This window comes from Gavialis gangeticus, unplaced genomic scaffold (assembly GCF_001723915.1).
Source record: "Gavialis gangeticus isolate Ggan-Ray unplaced genomic scaffold, GavGan_comp1, whole genome shotgun sequence".
In the NCBI taxonomy this organism is placed as follows: Eukaryota; Metazoa; Chordata; order Crocodylia; family Gavialidae; genus Gavialis; species Gavialis gangeticus.
The window spans coordinates 8188839-8207902 of NW_017729011.1; the positions used below are offsets into that span (position 1 = coordinate 8188839).

Consider the following 19064-nt stretch of genomic DNA (forward strand, 5'->3'; position numbering starts at 1 on the left):
CAAGGAGACATTCCCAGATGCTTTTGGTGAGCCATGGGGGCTTATGCGCCCTTCTGCTCCCTTTGATCCTCGTTGGGATTACCTTCCTTTGGGCTTGGAGGATCATCTCCTTGAGGAGCAACCACTCTCCTTGGACACCTGTCTCCCCTCCCCTCCGGGACCTCAGTGCTTCCCCAACTATCCTCCTTAGGTCGTTGAAATTTGCCCTCCTAAAATCCAGGGCCGCTGCCTTACTGCATGCCTTTGCCACCTTGTGCTGGATGGTGAATTCCAGCAGGCGATGATCACTGTCGCCCAGGTGGTCGAGCACCCGCAGCCCCCTCACCAGGTCATCTTCTAGCCCTGTTTCTGTATGATTGAAGAACCAGCTTTCAGGTTGAATCCAGTAGCGGGCACCCACATTATGGGAGAATAAGCAAGCCAGCAGTGCTTGTTCACTCAGCTACACAAGCTGCCAGACCCCAAGATCCCAAGCTATTTCCTTCTCCCAGACATAAAGTGGTTGTTTTGCACTCTCTCCAGAAAGAGTATCTGAGACTCCACTCCCTGCTGTATTGTGGCATCGGGCACCAGGTGCTCTGCATCCTCCCTGGTGCCAGCCCTGAGATGCTGGCATTGGACAGCTGATGAACGGTGCTGTGCAGGAGTTGCAGTGTCAATCTACGTAGACCAAGTGGATGCATCACAATCAAATATCTGCATTAGATCAATAAGGGGGAACCTATAAGGGACTAGATTGCTCTCTTAGCTGATCAGAGCAACACATACCAGGGCTTAAAAATGCCTTCATCAAGGTAACTCTTTTGTTAATGACACCAATCCCTGAATGTCTTTGAAGGGTCCTTCAGGAAAACCAGGACCTGATGGAGACCCGGGTTCTCCGGGACTGAGGGTGAGTTTCACTCGTGTGGTGGAGCACACGTGAGGGACCATGTAGCTCTTCTGTAGTCTTGTTCTAAAAACAAGAGCCTTTGGATTTCACTCATTTCATGTGTTTTGAGTGTTTCCCTCAGAGCAGGCCTCTGGGGCAGTTTTCAGCATTATCATGGTGCCACAGAGGGGCCAATGGAAGATTAGATGGGCTCTCTGGTGTGAGGTGTGCCACACAACAGGTAACTAAGGGCACAGACAAAGGCTCTCACCACCTCTGAGCCTGAGGATTTTATGCATCTTTCAATGCATGCAAACAAGTGCCTTGTATTCTAGCTGCTGTGCTCCCCGTGAGACTATAATTGCCATTTCTGAACGGTCTGGCTTGACTCACAGCAGAGAAAAGTGACCCAGCCTCTTCTCCCTTCTCCATGCTTTCTGCACCTGAAGTGCTCATTCTTTTCCCACATTTGCTGCAAGCAAAGAGACTTGTGTCTAGGTGTGGTTTCTCATAGGAACCATTCACCAGTGGTGCTTAATCGTTTTGGCTGAAGGGCTGAAAGGGCAGTGGTTGGTCCGTCTGTGAGTTAGATCTGGCTGGTGGTCCTGACCTGGCACCTGGGGTGGTTGCAGTGGGACCCCATCCAGCCATGGGGTGGGAGGGCATCTGGCCCCAACCCAGCCCTCTGAAGGAAGAAGGGGATTTGACACTGCCCTGATCCAGTTGCAGGGGAGGAGGCATGGTCCAGCCTTGATCCAGCCGAGGAGGGTGGGGGAGCAGCGTGGCCTGGCCCCAACCTGCTGCGCACAGCTTGGGTTTAGGAATTTAGCAGTGGGGGAGAGTGGCTATATTAATTGCAACTGCTCCCCCACTGCTAAATTTCCCAACCCCTGGAGAGCCCTGCAGGGCAAATGCCATGGCTCCATGGGTTGCATTTGGCCCATGGGCTAGAGGATGAGCATCCCTGATTCAGAGCATTCGTGGTCCCTACTGAAGCCAAGAGGAGCAGCAAATATTTAGCTCCTCTTAGGATTCAGACTAAAACGTGTCTGTTTATCTGAGTTTTTAGTAAGAAAGACCCCTGCACCCTGCCTCTCTGTAATCCACTGCACTGCTCCTTTCTTGCTAGCATTGGCAGCAGGACTGGCCTTGTGTGTTCAGACAGCCTGTTGAATTTTAATTTCTTTTTTGGCAGGGTCTGCTTGGTAAACCTGGCTTGGAGGGACCTCAAGGACCTGTCGGCATGTATGTAAGTGATAGCCATGCCCACCTGTTACCACTGCACAGTGGTGCTGGGCAGTGAGGAGGCAGATCTATGACAGCACATGGGATAGAAAAGGTCTGAGCTTGAAAGAAAAAATAGCTGTCCAGATGCCTGGTATCCAAGACCAGTCCTAGAAGGAGTTTGCTGAAAGCAGCCCATCCCACACCTTTGGCTTCCTGGGATATCACCCTGGAATTTGCTGTGTGTTGATACCACTTGTGCTCAGGCCAACTGCTGGCCAGGTAGAGGTTGTGCCGATGAGAGCTGCTCACTCGAGTCAGCCCACTTTTCCAGCCTTGATCCGATGCTTCCATACAAAGAGCACCTGCCTTCCTCTCCTAGTCCCAACACCATGGTTTGTGTCCTGAGGGGCTGACCAGATGGTGTTCCTGGTATTGTGGCATCAGTAAAAAAAGAGCTCTTCGTCCAGTGTATGTGGAAAACACCCACAGTTGCTTTGTGTAGTTTTCACTCCTGATTCCCAGGCTTTGGTGCTGGGTGGTTGCCTGTAAACCCTTCCCATAGTGATTGGTCATAAGATCTCCACTTTTCCTCTAGCAAGATAGCTTGAATGGACACCAGCTCTTGCTCAGACCCTCTTCTGCTACAGCAACATAGTATTAGACAGTCCCCTCGAGTGGCACGTACTAGTTGGTGTGGGAGGGCAGTGGTCTATTCCGTTTTTAAATCACCAGTTGTGTAAGCTTCTCCTACACACGACAGGGGGAGTAGCTAGCTAAGCACCGTGTAGCTGCCTGTGCAGCTGGAAGGAAGAGCTCTGTTGCTACCAGGCCCTCGTGCTTGTTATAGGAGGGTATTGAAGTTTTTGAGAAGAACCAAAAAGGCAGAGACAGTTTTTTTTTGTTTTTTTTTTGTAAATGCTCTACTGTTGATGATGGCTTCCATCTCATATCTTCTTTATGAGTGGTGTCATTTCTGGGAAGTGAGCTCTATGCAGTTGGCTTCTTCCACCTCTACTCAAGGTGAATACTGTGCATTAGACATAACTGAATTAGGTTAATGTGTTTCTCTTCACCAGGGCTACCCAGGACCAGTTGGGGACAGAGGGAAGCCAGGACCTATGGGTGAAAAGGTAAGACCATAAAAATGTATTGGTAGGAACTCAGGGGAGACCTTACTGTTAGCCATTTGCATGACAGTCACTCTAGGAAGAGTGAGCTCCTTCTAATTTGAGGGACACCCTGGTTTAGGGTGTGACATAAAAGAAGGGAGGCTCTTGAATGGGGCTTTTGCATGGGAATAGCTTCTGTAGGGTGAAACACTACTGTGCTTCCAGCATCTGTTATCTCTTGTATCACTTACATGTTCTTTCACCCCTTTGCATTTTTTTTCCTGAGTGAGACCAAAGTTTGATGTCAAGGGAGGTAACGGTGGCGGTTGCTCAGTCAGCCTGTCTGCTTGCTAGCCCTGTTAAGAAAAACCATCTAACAGAAATGTAGGGCGGAAGCAGTCAGTATGAACACGCTGAAATCCTGCTGCTTCCATTAATTAGTTTGTGTTAGTACCTGAGCTAGGGCTGACTCATTACATTCCAAGATAGATGTGGATTTTCCCCTGGATTAGGAATATGTATTTCTATGGGATTTTTTTTTGTTGTCGTTTGGCTCATAATAAAAAGCACGTTAAAAATGTTGGATGTTGAAGAACATGGATTTTGGCTCAGGCCTCTCTCTAATGAGTTCAGGATACTTATTTGTATGTATAGCTGTGAGGCCATGCTACAATCTCAACCCACAATCCAACTTTCTGTCTTCACCAATATATGCGCCAATACAACTCCCACCTAGAATTGAGCAGATAAGGCTGCGGTCTGCCTGGATTGATTTAAGGCTCATCAATTCTCCTCTGCTGTCTGCAAAAAGGTGGTTACCAGTGTTGCTTTTACATGAGAGGTTCTTTACCAGATCATAATGGATAAAACCTTCTTCTGCCTCTTCTTACAGGGAGAGCCTGGAGTCCAGGGCCCATCAGGATTTCCAGGAAAAGCTGGACCCAAAGTGAGTATTGTTCCTTAACTGTCTGGAAAAATCATCCTGTAAGTGATACATGGCTTCCAGTGGTAGGCTCTGGTAGTGATCTGCTGTCAATTAGTGCAGTAAGGTGTGGTGAGAAAACTTCCCCCACCATCATCAGGGAATTTTAGGAAGTGTGGAGTTAGGTGCAATAGCTGCCTGAATATTTCCTGTGGGACTGTGTACGTAGGAGGCAGAAAGGTCTTTAAACAAGCCATAGCGCAAAAACATTCAAGAGAACCAAGGCAAGTTTTTCATCCTGGAGAAGCGAAGGCTCAGGGGGATCTGGTGGCAGCCTCTAAGTACATCGGGCGTGTGCATCAGGAACTGGGAGAATGTCTGTTCACCAGCGCACCCCAAGGGAAGACAAGGCCCAATGGTCACAAACTCCTGGAAGACCATTTTAGGCTGGTCATAAGGAAAAAACTTCTTTACCATCCGAGTCCTCAGGGCCTGGAATAGACTCTCCCCAGAAATGGTGCAAGCACCTACTCTGGATGCTTTTAAATGACACTTGGATGCTTATGTTACTGGGAGCATTTGACCCCAGCAGACTTGCTGCCCCTTAGGCGGGGAACTGGACCCAATGATCTTGTGAGGTCCCTTCCAGCCCTAATGTCTATGAAATCTATGAAGTTACCAAGGCTGTTCTCTCTGCCTCTCTCCTTCCTATCAGGCTCCACCTGGCCCTCCTGGTTCAAGAGGTCCCCCCGGCCTCCAGGTATGTGTTGCCTTGTTGTTCTTCTCTGTGTATGTGGTGAGGTATTTCAGGCGCTGAAAGGATTAGGCCAGTTTTGCACACTCAGTGAATGCAGGCATGAAAGGCCAGGGCACAGGCAGGGCCCTCCAGCAAGGCTGAGGCATCACTGAGCACTTTTGTAGCTTCATGGAGAAGAAAACCTCTCAGTGCCAGAGTTAGCCTAGCCCTCACACCAGTCAGGAGGCAGTAGGGAACTGCAGTCACCCCACTGTGGTTTCCCAGGTTTCCCTTTAGAGAGGCCCCTCTTGACACTTCTTTGGCAAGTGTGGAGAAAGGTATTTGTGGGAGCAGTCTTTGGCCTGCTTGCATGAGCACCCTGGTTGGGGATTGTAGCTCCTGAGGGGAAGCACAGCTGGAGGAAACAACCCTGAGGGAGAGCAAGAGGCCAGGGATTGGGACCTGCTGGGTACAGTCAAAGTGAGAGTGAGGGCATCTCCAGCAGTGTCCCTGCACAGCACAGGGTGCATCGCTCCTCACAGCAGGGGCTCCTGGACCATGCTGCAGCAGCATGTGCATCACTTCTGACAGAGCACATGAGGGGCCCTGACAGGGCAGTCCTGGCACCTGGGGAGAACCAACTGAATGGACCATGCACCCTGCTGCAGCAGCATCGTGCAGGTCCCAGACTCCCTCCCCAGGCTCATCACTCCTGCCCAGGCAAAGGGGAATGATGATGCTCCTACCCTGGCCTGCGACAGGCTTTGACAAAGCAAGGGGGACACCCCCTATTCTTCGCCTGCTCCGTGCCGAGGCCGTTGCTGTGGGAGAAGTGCCAGGCTGCATTCTGGAGCAGACGCAATTCATTAGTTCCAATTAATCTGTGGGAGCACTTGAGCTGTGTCAGCTCAGCATGAGATCTTCATCCTCCTGTGCAAACAAGACCTCTGCAAGGGGAGCCAGAATGTCTCATTCTGCTGGTTCAAATGGTGCTGTGGTGTGAGGCCCTGCTGAGGGACCAGTGCAGCACCAGTAAAATCCCCTCAGCTGCCAGGGGTGAGGAGAGGGCAGGGAACAAGGCACTGCCTTGGGGAAGGGGATAGTGTAGCTGGGGCCGGCGATGCTGCAGCGAGATTGCAAATAGCACTGTGTGAATGGCTCCTACCCCCACAACTCCTGTGCAGGGGGATCGCATTTTCCAACAGAAAATCTGGGGACCCAGGGCTGGCGAATGGCCCAAGGGAAGCTTTTTGCTGTGCAAGATGGGAATTGACGGGAGGTCAAAATGGTGGCAGCCAGAAGTTGCTGCTACCTCCACGCATTGCTACTGCCCCAGGTGCTCAGCTTTCCCTGTTATTGCCCCTGCCTCCCCCCTTTCACTTGCTACTACTCAGCCATTAACAATCTTTGTTGCAGGGGAGACTAGGAGACCCGGGTCCTAGAGGGCTTCCAGGATTGCCAGTAAGTGAAAGAAGTATAGGGGTGTGAATGCAGAAATGCCCGTGGGTAGCACTGGTGGAGACAAGAAGATCCATCCAGATCAGAGACATGTTTATTCATGTCAGCAAAATAATGTGGTGGTCTCAGTCCAGTTCTCAGTGGATGTATATCCCGAGCCACCTGCCCATACTCTGTTCATAACCCTCTTAGTTCTGGGTGGTTGCATTTGACCTTTGGGAATTATATCTCCAGCTGCTCTGTGTGTTATTTGTCAGGTAGATCTGAACCTATGGATATATTTATCAATGCCTAATTGTTCCTTCTTCCATACAGGGGCTTCCAGGTAGTCAAGGGACAGATGGCACCCCTGGCAAACCTGGTGTGGTGGGAGAAATGGGACTCCCTGGACCTAGTGGGGCTGCTGGACCTGCTGGCTATGTGGTGAGTACAGATGCCAGTTCCTTTGGTTGGTGTACAACATAAGAACAATGCCATCAGCTGCTACTTCACTTCTCTTTCTCCTCTTAAGACATGCTGGTGGTAGCTGTGATCAAAGCCAGAATCCTGAAAGGGCATTCTCCTCCTCCTATCCAGCTGTGTATCTTCTTTGCCATAGTTGTAGCCTGCAAAGCTGCAGATTTTCTGGTTGCTGATTACCTCAGCTTCCCAGCTAACGTGAGATTGGGTACATAACCTTGACATACAAAGGTCTGCAGGAAAGAAGCTACCTAGTTGCTTCCCATTCTCTGACTACTTTCTGGTGAAAAAGCTTTGAGATAACCAAGAAAAAAATCCCAGTTTTAGGGCATATGCCACAGTGATCTTTTTACCTCCCATCTGGGCATGCTAAGATGCTTTAGTGCAGTGGTCACCAACCAGTGGATCTTGATCCACCACTGGTAGATCTCAGAGCCTCTTGGAATTAATCTGAGGCTGCGGTGGAGGGCTGAGTGCCCGCATGCATGCACATGCATGCCCCAGCCCAGCAGGTCAGTCTGGGGGTGGGGGAAGTGGCAGGGGTTGGATCACGGCCCCCACGGTGAGGGGCAGTGCCACAGAGGCAGGACCAGGGGTAAGTTGAGTGGGGCCCCGTCCGGTTGGGACTTACTTGCTGGGGAGGTGCACCCCCAAATCATTTTTTCTCCCTCTGCCTTGATCTGCCTCCCCCTTCCCTTCCCACAGACTTACCTGCTGGGTGGGTGGGAGGGGGTAGCAGCAGCACATGGTAGATGTTGGGTTGCTATTAAATGCCAAAGGCTATCTCCTACTTAAAAGGTGGAGAACCACTGCTTTAGTGGTGCCATTGGTTCCTGTCTCAGAGGGGTTGGCAGCTGCAAGAATAAAGGCTGAATTGTAAAAAGTGACTTGAGATGTTGAGCTCCCTCTAGGACGTGATTTCCAGGGGGTGGGCAGTCGGCAGTGTCTGACAAGCAGGCCGCTGCCTATGGTTTCTCAGGTTGGTTCTCTCAAGTCACTTGTCTCTTTAGAAAATCTTGGTCAGTTTAGTATCAGCTTATCAAGGTAGCTGGAGCCAACCAGTGTGTGAGATCAATGTTGTCTTGTCTTACAGTACTGTCAGATGTCTCAAACCTCATGACACTTGATTATTGTGCATAATTAATTGGGATTTCTTTGATGAAGGAAAATGCATTTGCTGTGTAGGGGTTTACTGGGTCCTTGTTCTTCCTGGGGGATTCAAAGCATTCTTCCTTCCTTGTGTTGTGCAGGGTGCACATGCTATCAAACAGTGTTTGCTCACTGGCTCCCTCACTAAGGCATTTAACGCATTGACGTAATGTTGTGCACTCCCTGTGGGGTCTTCCCTGGGCTCTTTAATGATGTTGCAGGCCAAATATTCAGCATACAGTGTTTGTGGGTGGTATCTGAGAGCAGTGGTGGATTATGACATGCTGAGGCCCTAAGCTATGTCCAATTTAAGAGGCCCCATACAATAAAAATAATCCAAAGTATGTATATTTTTGTCATATTAGAATGAAAATGTCCATATTTCGAGAGTCATTTCTCCATATCTCCTTTATTTACCAACTTATTTCTCCTTTATTATCTCTTTTATTATAAAACTTGATATTGAGTCAATTTTTTTTTCTGATTTAGAGGCCCCTCATATTGTGAGGCCCTAAGCTGTAGCTTAAGCCTAAATCCGGCACTGCCTGAGAGACCTTTTTATGCTTGAATCATGGCACCTAACCTAACCTAACCTTTTGGTTTCTGGCATAACTGGAAAGTGCATGAATTTTGTAGCTGGGTGTTCACTTGCTTTGCCAACTGACCTTGTTCTTCCCATCTGGAGTATTGGGTGCTCCATATGAGGCAGTGATATTTTTTAATAGGCCTCCTAATTGATTGCAACAAGAAGAGGCAGGCCAGGGGGATGAGCCCAAATGGAAGAGTGATGAATGTGAATACATGAGACCCTAAACCAAAGCAGGAGCCTGGCTCTGCCTTTTAGCTGGCAGGCTGTGCAGTGTGTTTTGTCATTGTCCCCATAGGCAACATTTGGGAGTGGAAAAAAGTCTGAATAAATGTCTTTGCTAAGTTAGCTTATTCTCTTTCAGGGTCGGGAAGGTCCAGCTGGACCTGAGGGACCTGAGGGCGAGAAAGGAGAGAAGGTAAGGAAATGAAATGGGGACTTAGCTCTACATCCATTTAATTGCATGGGCAGGAATGCACAGCCAATACCTACACTACTTTTGGAGTGTTATTAGTGAAGTACATATGCAGACAGAAGTGGCACATTCTCCCTTATACCGGTAAATTAAATTGTTGGGACTGGGTGAGGAACAAGAAATTTGCCTGTATCATATACATCTTCTCCCATGTTGGGATGCTCTCCTTCCACAGTCAACAGATGGCATTGTCTATGAGTGGACAGAATAGGGAAAAGTGGTGCACTGTAGGCAAAGGAGGGTTATGGAGACAGAAGAGGAAAGGTTGAGGGTAAGCTCTAGCATTCAGGAATGCCCTGCAGCCTCACTCCACTAACACTGCAAACATCAGACCTTTGGTTTTGATTGATTTATCGACATGCAATACACTCAGATGAGCCAGCAGGCATAATCCCCGCCTTCCTCTAAAGAACTGCATTCTTCACAGTCACCCTTGAGCCCAGACTGCCTGCTTATGACCCTGGAGCGCCTTATTTTCCTTGCTTGCATCAACAGCCTCGAAATCCCCAAGAGAAGCTGCTCTTCCTTCTTGCTACTGGGGGGGACCTTATCAGGCTGGGAACTTCTGTATTACCCCATCCTGTGTAGTGAAAATGCCACTGTCTTTGGGGAAGGGGCTCTTAACATGAAGGGAAGAGGGCCTTGAGCATCTGGTGGGAAGTCAAATATTGCAAACTCTCCTGGCACGTCTGTGACAAAATATGACAGCCTACTGTAGCTGTTCAGAGACTGATATTGCCAGAGCTTGGAGGATGGGGCTTCCTCAGTGTCAGTCCTCCCACATGGTATTCTAGTTTTGGTTGAATGTCCTGGTTTCTCTAGGGTGAAGCAGGAGATCCTGGAGGAGTTGGCATCGGTGGTCTGGATGGAGAGCAGGTATGCTAGGTGCCGGAGGAAATCCTGATCCCCGTCCCCTTTTCACCCCTTCTCATGGGCCCTGGTGAGAGAAGGAGGTTTGGGACAGCTTGTCCTGAACTGAAATGCTGAACTAAATTGGCACACATTGTTTCAAGCGTTTTGTCCTGCTTTGGGAAGGACCTCAGACAGATGCAGTCTGGGTCAGACAGGCAACCTTCCCCAAGAAAGCATAGCTGGCACGGGCACTCTCTGCAGCTGTTGAGGAACTTCTTGGATGGTCCAGCCTTCTCTGGTCCTGGCTCTGCTAAGTCACAAGTGTGTTGTTGGACAATGCATACACCCAGAGGGCATGCACATTCTTTAAAGTGTTGATGAGTTAGTCTGTTCTTTCATTTCTAGGGTCTTCCAGGGCTGCCGGGAGTGGAAGGTCAGCCTGGTGTCAAAGGGGAACAGGTCAGTCTGTAGGCTCAGTTCTGAAGTTCGTGTCTTGTTTAATACTTGCCTAATGAAGTGACACATGGAACGGAGAAACCAACAGGCTGCATTGGCTGCCTAGGTTTGGGAAGGGAATACTCTTTCTTAACATACATTTACAGGCCAGACGCCTATACAGCACTCCCCCAGGGACACCTTGGGACTGGGTTTTCTGTGGAAGTGAATGCACATATTTCTGTGGCCAGACATAGACCCTTATGCTCTGTCTTCATCTGTGGATCGAATGGGTGCAGAAAATAGAACTTAAAGGGAGACCTGCAACCCTTTTTGATAATAGTGCATTTAAAAAAGAAATGCTGCCACCCACGTTACCAGGTCCCTTTCATGCTGCTTCCACAACAAATGCAGGCAAATGTGTTTCACTTTCAGATTTGCACACTCAGCATATGGAGCTGTCACACCACAAGGTGGGCATATGCTGGTTCTTTAAGGCCAGGTTGCAGATTTGTGGTGTTTGGAATAACAGCAAAACCTCCCAAGCCCTTGAGATTTCATTGTTGCTACTGTCATTACTGCAGGGTTAGATTTGCAAAAGTGCCTGGGGAGCTAGGTACCCAATTCCCTTTGACTCTTAATAGGGGTCAGGCTCTCCAGTGCTTGAAGAGCTTTTGCAAATCCCAAACCACAAGTTACAGTCACTCCTCCTGGGATTTTTCGTCAGTTTGTTACTTCATATTATAGCAAGGTGTGTAACAGCTTTGGAATCCCACAGGGTTTCAGTGTATAACACCTATCCAGAAGAATATGTCTTTTGAGGAGAAGGTAACAATTTATAATGAAAGACTATGTATGGAGTGCATCGAGCATTGGCTAGATTATACTAAATGCCTGGCATTTTCCGCCTTTCCAGGGAGAAGTTGGACTCCTAGGAGATCCAGGTGTCAAAGGAAGCTCTGGAGAGCCAGGAGATGAAGGGCCAAAGGGACACCCTGGGAGACATGGGGAGCTAGGAAAAGAGGTACACTTGTAGATGGCCCCTGCCTTATGGGCCCCTACCAAGGTAGTCATTTCATTGCAACCAGCTCAAGGCAGAGTATGTGTCTGATTCTTGCCAGAAGCTGAAAATAGGGTGGAGTAAAGAGGCAGGGTTGGTTCAGATAGTTGCAGTTAGTAGACCAATCCAAGCAAAAAGAGGGCTCGGGGTGGGGGGCATTATGAAATTAGGTGGAGAGTGTCAAGGTCAAGAGTACAAGGGCCCTTTCTGATTGGCATCTTTTGATGCTTTATTTTCACACTGGTTTTTTGCTCTTTTCAGGGCAAGATGTTATCCATGGAGGCATCAAGAAAATTTTAGACCTCAGAAGGGGAGAATTAGGGATCATTAGGGACATACTAGGGTGATGGATGGCAGCAGAAAAGCTTGAGAGAGAGGCAATCCAGATTCATAATAGTGATGATATCTTTTATTAGATCAAGAAGATTTTTGCAAAAAAAATGTCTTTAATTGCAAGCTTTCAGGCACAAACACCCTTCATCAGGCATAGGAGAGAGATTCATCAGGCATATGGAAGAGACAGTGCACATGGAGTGGTAGCATTAGGAACAGAACCCATATGCTTTTCAGGTTAAAAAAAATGCTGCATGGAGCTGATTGAAAAGTGCTGGGTATGTGCTGGTGTTGCATATTTTGACTTTGCATTGAACTGCCCCTTTCCTGCCTGCCAACCTAATTTGTTTTTTCATAATGTTGTGGCTAGAAAGTATCCAAAATTGGGAGAAGGGGGAAAGCACGTCCAGCCCCACAGTTTTGGTTTTCGGGTTTATTGTCCAGCTTGTTTTTGGTTTGGTTGCGGTTGGTGTGGGGGAGGAAGTTGGGGAAGAACTGGAGACTATCTGATTTTTTTTTTGATTATGTTGAAAACATATTTCCTCCTCAAAGAAAAGACGTTTAGCTGAAACACTTTTGATCCAGCCCAAGCTTCATAGGCAGGTTGGACTTGATTTCTGCTTTCCAAACTCATTTGGTATGACAATACTCTCCATTTCCTGGTCAGGGATTGTTGCTTCATACCGTTGAGCTGCCATCCCTTCAGTGGGTCCCTGTGTTCTGGCTTCAGAGTATGTTCCCTAATTGGAAATTGCCAAACTCTTTCTGTTCCCTGTCCAGCCTGATTTTGCTCCTAAATACTGTATCAAAACTACCACTCTGCCTGTCCCTTGGATATGATAGCACTGGAAATACATCTCAGTAGACTGTCCCAGCTATAAAACCCTAAAAACAAGTGAAATTCTTTGGTGCGACAGGGGCAGACCTGGGAACGTGAGATCTCCCTTTCATGGGTCAGTGGATAGAGTTTGCAACTCAGCATGTGCTGATAACTCAAGCTGGCGCTGGTAGCCATGTACCTGTGCAATGCACAAATTCTCTGCCAGAGAGTCCAAAATTCCTTGCCAGAGGTTTAAATCCATTGGGAGTCCCTGTAAGAGGCCTCAAACATCGGGGACTAGCTGAGATAGAGAAGAGATGACCTGCCAGGTAGAGGAACTGAATGATTGATCGCTGTAAATCTGTGCCTAAGAGACTGCTTCTCCTTCACAGGGTGATGTCGGAGACACTGGAGATCCGGGCGAGCCAGGCCTCAAGGGAGAAAAGGTGAAGAGTGTCTCTTCCTTGATTTCCCTTTTGGCACCTAAGTTGCCACATGTGAGGTGCTCAGCCCATCCGTTGTGATGTGGTCCCCAGGGAAGATGCTAGTGGTAGGCCTGGATTGTGGGTGGGCCTTTATAGGCCCAGTGTTAAGGTTGAGATTTACAAATAACACAGGGATTATAAACCTCTTTGCATATTAATGCTGTGGGACCAGATATTCAGGGTGCTTTTAAAATTACTCGGAGCATTAGCTTAGAAGCCGGTGAATTGCTGTCTCATTTTCTTTCTGGTTTTTTTTTTTTACCCTGCGTTCAGCTCTTGATCAGAGTTCCTTTGTTTCAATTAACGTTCAGGGTGACGCTGGCTCCCGGGGTCCTCCAGGAGTGCCTGGATCAGGTGCCAGTACGGGGAATATTGGAGAAAAAGGCCCCAAAGGAGATAAGGGGCAAGAAGGTTTCCTGGCAAGTACTTTGAGGAGACCTCCTCTCACATGTCATCCTGAGCCCTGGTAGGAAACCTAGTGGAACCCGTGAGGATGGGAGTTCAGGCCTAATTGTGAATGTGGGAGACTCCCCAGTGGAGTTGTAGTGAAGTCACAACCCTTCCAATGGAGGGTTTTTCACTGCATCAAAAGTGTCTAATTTTACACAAAAGCAACGTTGCATTTCTTTGGCTGAAAAGGCTCCTATTTATCAGCACAAATAAACGATGAAAAACACAATGTGGTGCATCACTAGTTGTTAAGAAAAAAATGTGCCTTTTGACAAAGATCAGCTTCTGTGCTGTTTTTTAAATGCTTAAATCACACAAGATTTTATCCAAAAAAACCTCTTTTTTTTAAAGTAACCGCCCCCCCCCAAAAAGACAAAAAAAAAACAACAAAAACCATAAAAAAAGCCTGTCTATAAAACATCTAGCCTCTGAGCCAGAGAGAGACACCATGCTAAGGGTTTCTTCATAGCTCTTCACCTCAGTTAACTCTCAAGTTTCACCCTAAGTTTGAGAAAATCTCTGTCTAGCCATTTGAGTTCCTAGGGTTCCTTACTGACTTAGGAGTGTGATTTGTCCAAGCCTGTTCCTTGTACCTGGTTAAAAATATCTTGACCATAAATCTCTCTCTTTCCTTTTGCTATGTGTGAAATGTTGGGGGTTGTGCTTTAGGATGAGTGAATTAATTTGCCTAATGTTTTGGAGCCCCATGGGGAATGTTGGTGTTTTCCATTAGGGAGTAGTATGGGTCTGTCCCTGTACATGTGACTGTCTTATTCCCTGGCAATCCTCAGGCATGAGATTTCAAAGTTACATTGGTTGACTCGCATGAATTCATTTTCTCAGGCTTCTGGCATAGGGAAAACAGATTTGAATGCAGTTGCTGCTGTGGTTGGCACTACAAGTTCAGGCTAGGCTCAGTCAGGTGAGACTCCAGGATTAGTCTTCTGGGGGTTTTCCAGACTCTAATAACCAAAACTTTTCTCCCCTTTCCAGGGCCAGGTCGGTGTGATTGGCCTTGCAGGAGCAATTGGAGCCAGAGGACGAACCGTATGTCAGCCTTTGTACCATTCCTTCTTTGCTGATTACAGTGTTTCTGATGTAGTAATGTGGAGTTTGGCCATGTTATTGGTGTAGAGGCTGAGTAGTTCCTCTGCATAAGCAATTGCTTGCCTGACTGCATGCAACCTTTTCTTTTATTCTTTACAGGGAGAAGCCGGTCTCCAAGGTCTACCTGGTTTAGACGGCCCTGAGGGAGAGAAGGTACTGAAAAGAAATTACCAATGTGAAATAACCTTCCCTATTGTAATAGTGCACCATGGGTGATGGGAAAACTGTTCTTCAGCATGTGGTGGAGAGTTGTCTTTGGCTGGGTGACTAGCAAGGCACGTACCTGCTGCCATGGGTCTGGGATCTCAGAGAGCTTTGGCAACCGCTGCAATGCAAATCCTCCTCTTGTAATGGAGAGAAGTCAGTGAAAGGCACGTAGGATTGAAGACTTAGCTGTTGTACTCATTTCCCAAATCCCAGTTTCTAATAGGTTACCTATGTGCTATAGTACAAAGGGGTAGCCCTATGCTATAAGCAGAGTTTCCTCTGCAGATGCCATTTATTCAGTCACAAGGAAAAAACTGTAACTGGGATAGTATTCCAAATGGAGAGGGAGTTGTCAATGGCAAGGCCTATAACACAATAAATTATGCCAGAGTCTAACCTTCATCCCTTGTATGTGGAAGTGCAATGAAGAGGAGGAGCCTGTTAGGTGCATGAAAAATTTTAGTGGCTTGGAGTCCGGAGTATAATCAATCCCATGTATTCCCCCCAGGGGGATCGAGGGCCACCTGGAGTGATTGGACCATCTGGTATTGCTGGATTAGAGGTATGTGGCATTGGTGTTGTGTAGAGCCGCTCATGGGTCTTTGCTAAGGAGTGCTTTGTCCTCTTTGTGTGTGAAACTCAGGTCATAGATTCATAGAAGTTGGGTCGGAAGGGACCTTGTAGATCTTCAAGTCCGACCCCCTGCCTGGGCAGGAGAAAAACTGGGCTCAAATGACTTCAGCCAGGTAGGCATCAAGCCTCTTCTGAAAGACCCTCAGGGTAGGAGCCAGCAGCACTTCCCTTGGAAGTTGGTTCCAGATCTGAGCCACCCTGACAGTGAAGTAGTTCTTACGGATGTCTAATCTAAACCTCCTCTCCAACAACTTGTGGCCTTTATTCCTTGTCATGCCAGGGGACGCTAGGGGAAACAAGGTCTCTCCCAAACCCTTCTGGTCCCCCCTAGTGAGTTTATAGATGGTCACTAGGTCCCCCTTCAGCCTTCTCTTGTGGAGGCTGAACAGATTCAGGTCCCGCAGTCTCTCATTGTAGGGTCTGCCCTGCTGCCCCCGATCATGCAGGTGGCCCTCCTCTGGACCCTCTCCATGCTGTCCACATCCCTCCTGAAGTGCGGCGCCCAGAACTGGACACTGTACTCCAGCTGTGGCCTGACCAGTGTCACGTAGAGGGGGAGCATCACCTCCTTGGTCCTACTTGAGATGCACCTGTGGATGCACGACAAGGTCTGGTTAGCCCTGCCAACTGTGACCTTGCATTGTCAGCCCATGTTCATCTTGGAGTCAATAATGACTCCAAGATCCCTTTCTGCCTCCGTGCTCTCGAGAAGGGAGTTTCCCGTCTTATAAGTGTGCCACTGGTTACTACTGCCCAAGTGCAGCACCCTGCACTTGTCAGTATTGAAACACATCCTGTTTTTGTTAGCCCACTCCTGTGACCTAGCCAGGTCTTGCTGCAGTCTTTCCCTCCCTACTAGTGTGCTTGCCTCACCCCAAATTTTGGTATCATCAGCAAATTTAAACAGGTTGCTTTTCACCCCGTCATCCAAACCGCTGATGAAGAAATTGAACAGCGCGGGCCCAAGGACCGAGCCCTGGGGGACTCCACTGCCCACTTCCCCCCAGGTGGGATATGACCTGTCCACCACCACCCTCTGAGCATGACCCTTCAGCCAATCTGCAGTCCATCGGACTGTGTAGGCATCAATGCCACAGTCGCCTATTTTTTTAATGAGCGTGGGGTGGGAGACAGTGTCAAAGGCCTTGCTGAAGTCCAGAAAGACTACGTCCGCCACGACACCTGCATTCAATGCTTTTGTGACCTGATCATAAAAGGCAATCAGGTTGGTCTGACATGACCTGCCCCTAATGAAACCGTGCTGGTTGCCCTTGAGCATCATCCCTGAAGCCGGTCCATCACAGATGTACTCCTTGATGGGCCGTCCTGGTCATGTCCTGGAGCAGGGTGTGATGAAGTGACTAACGGTTGTGGATATCTCAGTTCTTGGGTGTCCATCACAGGCATTTTCAGGAAGTGCTGGCAGTCGCTCTCTGAAAATTGGAATGTGTAGGGTGTCTTGACTTCAGCACTCAAAATCACCAGTCCCTAGATGCATTTGACGGAGCATTACCTTTGAAAAGTGCATCTTGGTTTACTTGTAACATGCCCTCATGGCAGCTGGGAGACAGCCTCTCTGTATTCCAAGATTTATCCGGGAGACTTATACAGCAGGGGGGAGTAACAGTGAAACCCTCCGTCTATTGGGGACAGAACTTGGTGACATTTTTCAATTTCAAATTTTTAGGTAAAAAATGCAGATTTAGCAACAGCAACGTTTCATAAATTAGTGTCACTAACCCCCCCCCAAACCACAACATGATTAAATGTCTGAAACTTTTGTGGTGGAAACTCACATTTTGTTGGAAAGTGACCTTAGTTTTAGTTTTAAAAAAAAGGGGGGGGGGATGGGGAGGGGGGTGGTTTCTGAAAGGTCTTTGGAAGCAATGCAGAATGTTCCCTTTGGCCCATGGTGAAAAGGCTTTCAACTTTTTCATCTGTTGATTTTTTTTTTAAATCTTTTTTTGTAGCAGATCAACCCAAAACAAAAAAAGGGGTGTATGCCAGCCCCACAACTGCCAAGCAAAATCAATGGGTTCTTACACAGATCTAGTCGCGGATCATCTGTGGGAGGGACAGAATAGTTATTTCCCTGTGATCTAGGCTTCCCAAGACCACCATCCAGAAAACTGGGTCTCCATAGCCCAGGACTTGGGTATCACTGTAAGACCAGATTTTGCACTGTGTGTATATCAGAAGATATGGGTGGGTGATCACAAGAGAACTTAAGGACATATCCTGTAGGAGAGACTGACTCACAAGAATTCCTAAATGTTTCTGCAGGGAGCCCCAGGAGAGGATGGACTAAAGGGGGACCAAGGCACGCCGGGTCCTAGCGTAAGTACCAGCTACAGTGACTAAACAATTGCATGGAAAATCATTTCAAATCAGGTTTTTAAACAGACAGCTCTTTTAGTAAGCTTTTTCTGTACTCTATTCCTTTTTTTCTTTCAAAGTATTAGTACTGGTGATGGTTCAGCAAGGGCAGTGATGCCATAAACCAGGCAGAATCACACAACACCAGACTTTGTCACAAATGGGACACAGGCATCTGTAGTTCCATGCAGGTGGGGAAATACCACAAAGAAGGGCCTTTCTTGGAGGGATTTGATGCTTTTGCCTGTAGTCTGGGGTGAAGCTGGAAAGTACACTGGGACAAATGGGGTGCAGATAGGAATTGGCAGAAAAGATTACCAGCCTTGGGGGCAGTGATTCCAGGATAAGAAGAATACCCGAGTCCAGACATCCCTGAACCTTGCATGTCACAGAATCTGAATCCAACTAGTGCATTAGTGGTCTCTCTCTGGACAGAATGATGGCATTCATTGTAATGCCCTTACATAATTGCTCAAAGTAACATACGGGCAATGCAAAAGGAAATTCAGGAAGGAATCAATCTAGATAAATGCTTTCCAATCAAGTCATTATTTTCTGGTTTGCTCTAAACTTGTAGTCTATAATAAGCATTTTAAGTGCGGTTGTTAACTAGACATGTGGCTAAGTATAGCTGTCAATGTGCAATTAAGATTCAGTTACCAGCTTGTTTTGGAAAGGTACGGTCCATTTTGGTTAATTTTTTGGTTTTGTAGAACAGTTGCGAGTGAATCATTAAGACCTGGAAGCTCACCAGAAATGTGCCTCGCTGATGGCCCATGGCATGTCATGTTCCTAAAAAGGCCTATCCATTAGGTCTAAAATTATAGGGGAAAATGACTCCCTTGCTTCTAACTGTGCACTGCCCGGTGACTGGCCACACTGCAGTGACAGTCTGTGATCGCCGTGCTGACATGTACAAAGCTCTGCAGAGGTATTAATGATGCTGCACGACTTAATTGAAGAAATAAATCTTGTCTGGATCCTGATTGTTACATTTTCAAAGATGGCAGCTCATTTCCTCCGGCCACAATTACTTTATGACTTCAGTAGATTCTGTTTGCAACAAGACTGGAAAGCAGAAGAAACTCTAGCAGTACTTTAAAAAACCCTGAAAGGTGCCTGGTGCTTAGTCATGGGTCAAGAATCTAAAATGCCTGGAGCAGGACGTTATTGGGCAGCAAGGCAAGGGTTAGGGTTGTGCTTTTAGATTGGGTACAGTCAAAAAAAAAAAAAAAATGAGCTGGGTGTGTCAGAAGACAAGTTCGAGCTGACCGTTTTAGATCCAAAGCTGGCTATCCACTTAGGTCATAAAGG

At 47.7% G+C, this 19064-nt stretch overlaps 1 protein-coding gene across 2 annotated transcripts in view; it reads left to right on the forward strand.

Moving 5' to 3' along the window:
• LOC109292865 (collagen alpha-1(I) chain-like) overlaps nucleotides 1-19064 on the forward strand; it is a 197747-nt gene that overhangs the window by 162397 nt on the left and 16286 nt on the right. For both annotated transcript variants that reach the window (XM_019510486.1, XM_019510487.1), the window contains 17 exons: nucleotides 839-892; nucleotides 2067-2120; nucleotides 3175-3228; nucleotides 4100-4153; nucleotides 4845-4889; nucleotides 6282-6326; nucleotides 6639-6746; nucleotides 8882-8935; nucleotides 9815-9868; nucleotides 10250-10303; nucleotides 11196-11303; nucleotides 12885-12938; nucleotides 13289-13396; nucleotides 14421-14474; nucleotides 14634-14687; nucleotides 15250-15303; nucleotides 17658-17711. In XM_019510486.1, the coding sequence (XP_019366031.1) occupies nucleotides 839-892; nucleotides 2067-2120; nucleotides 3175-3228; nucleotides 4100-4153; nucleotides 4845-4889; nucleotides 6282-6326; nucleotides 6639-6746; nucleotides 8882-8935; nucleotides 9815-9868; nucleotides 10250-10303; nucleotides 11196-11303; nucleotides 12885-12938; nucleotides 13289-13396; nucleotides 14421-14474; nucleotides 14634-14687; nucleotides 15250-15303; nucleotides 17658-17711 (1062 nt within the window). The remainder of the gene's footprint in view (nucleotides 1-838; nucleotides 893-2066; nucleotides 2121-3174; nucleotides 3229-4099; nucleotides 4154-4844; nucleotides 4890-6281; nucleotides 6327-6638; nucleotides 6747-8881; nucleotides 8936-9814; nucleotides 9869-10249; nucleotides 10304-11195; nucleotides 11304-12884; nucleotides 12939-13288; nucleotides 13397-14420; nucleotides 14475-14633; nucleotides 14688-15249; nucleotides 15304-17657; nucleotides 17712-19064) is intronic.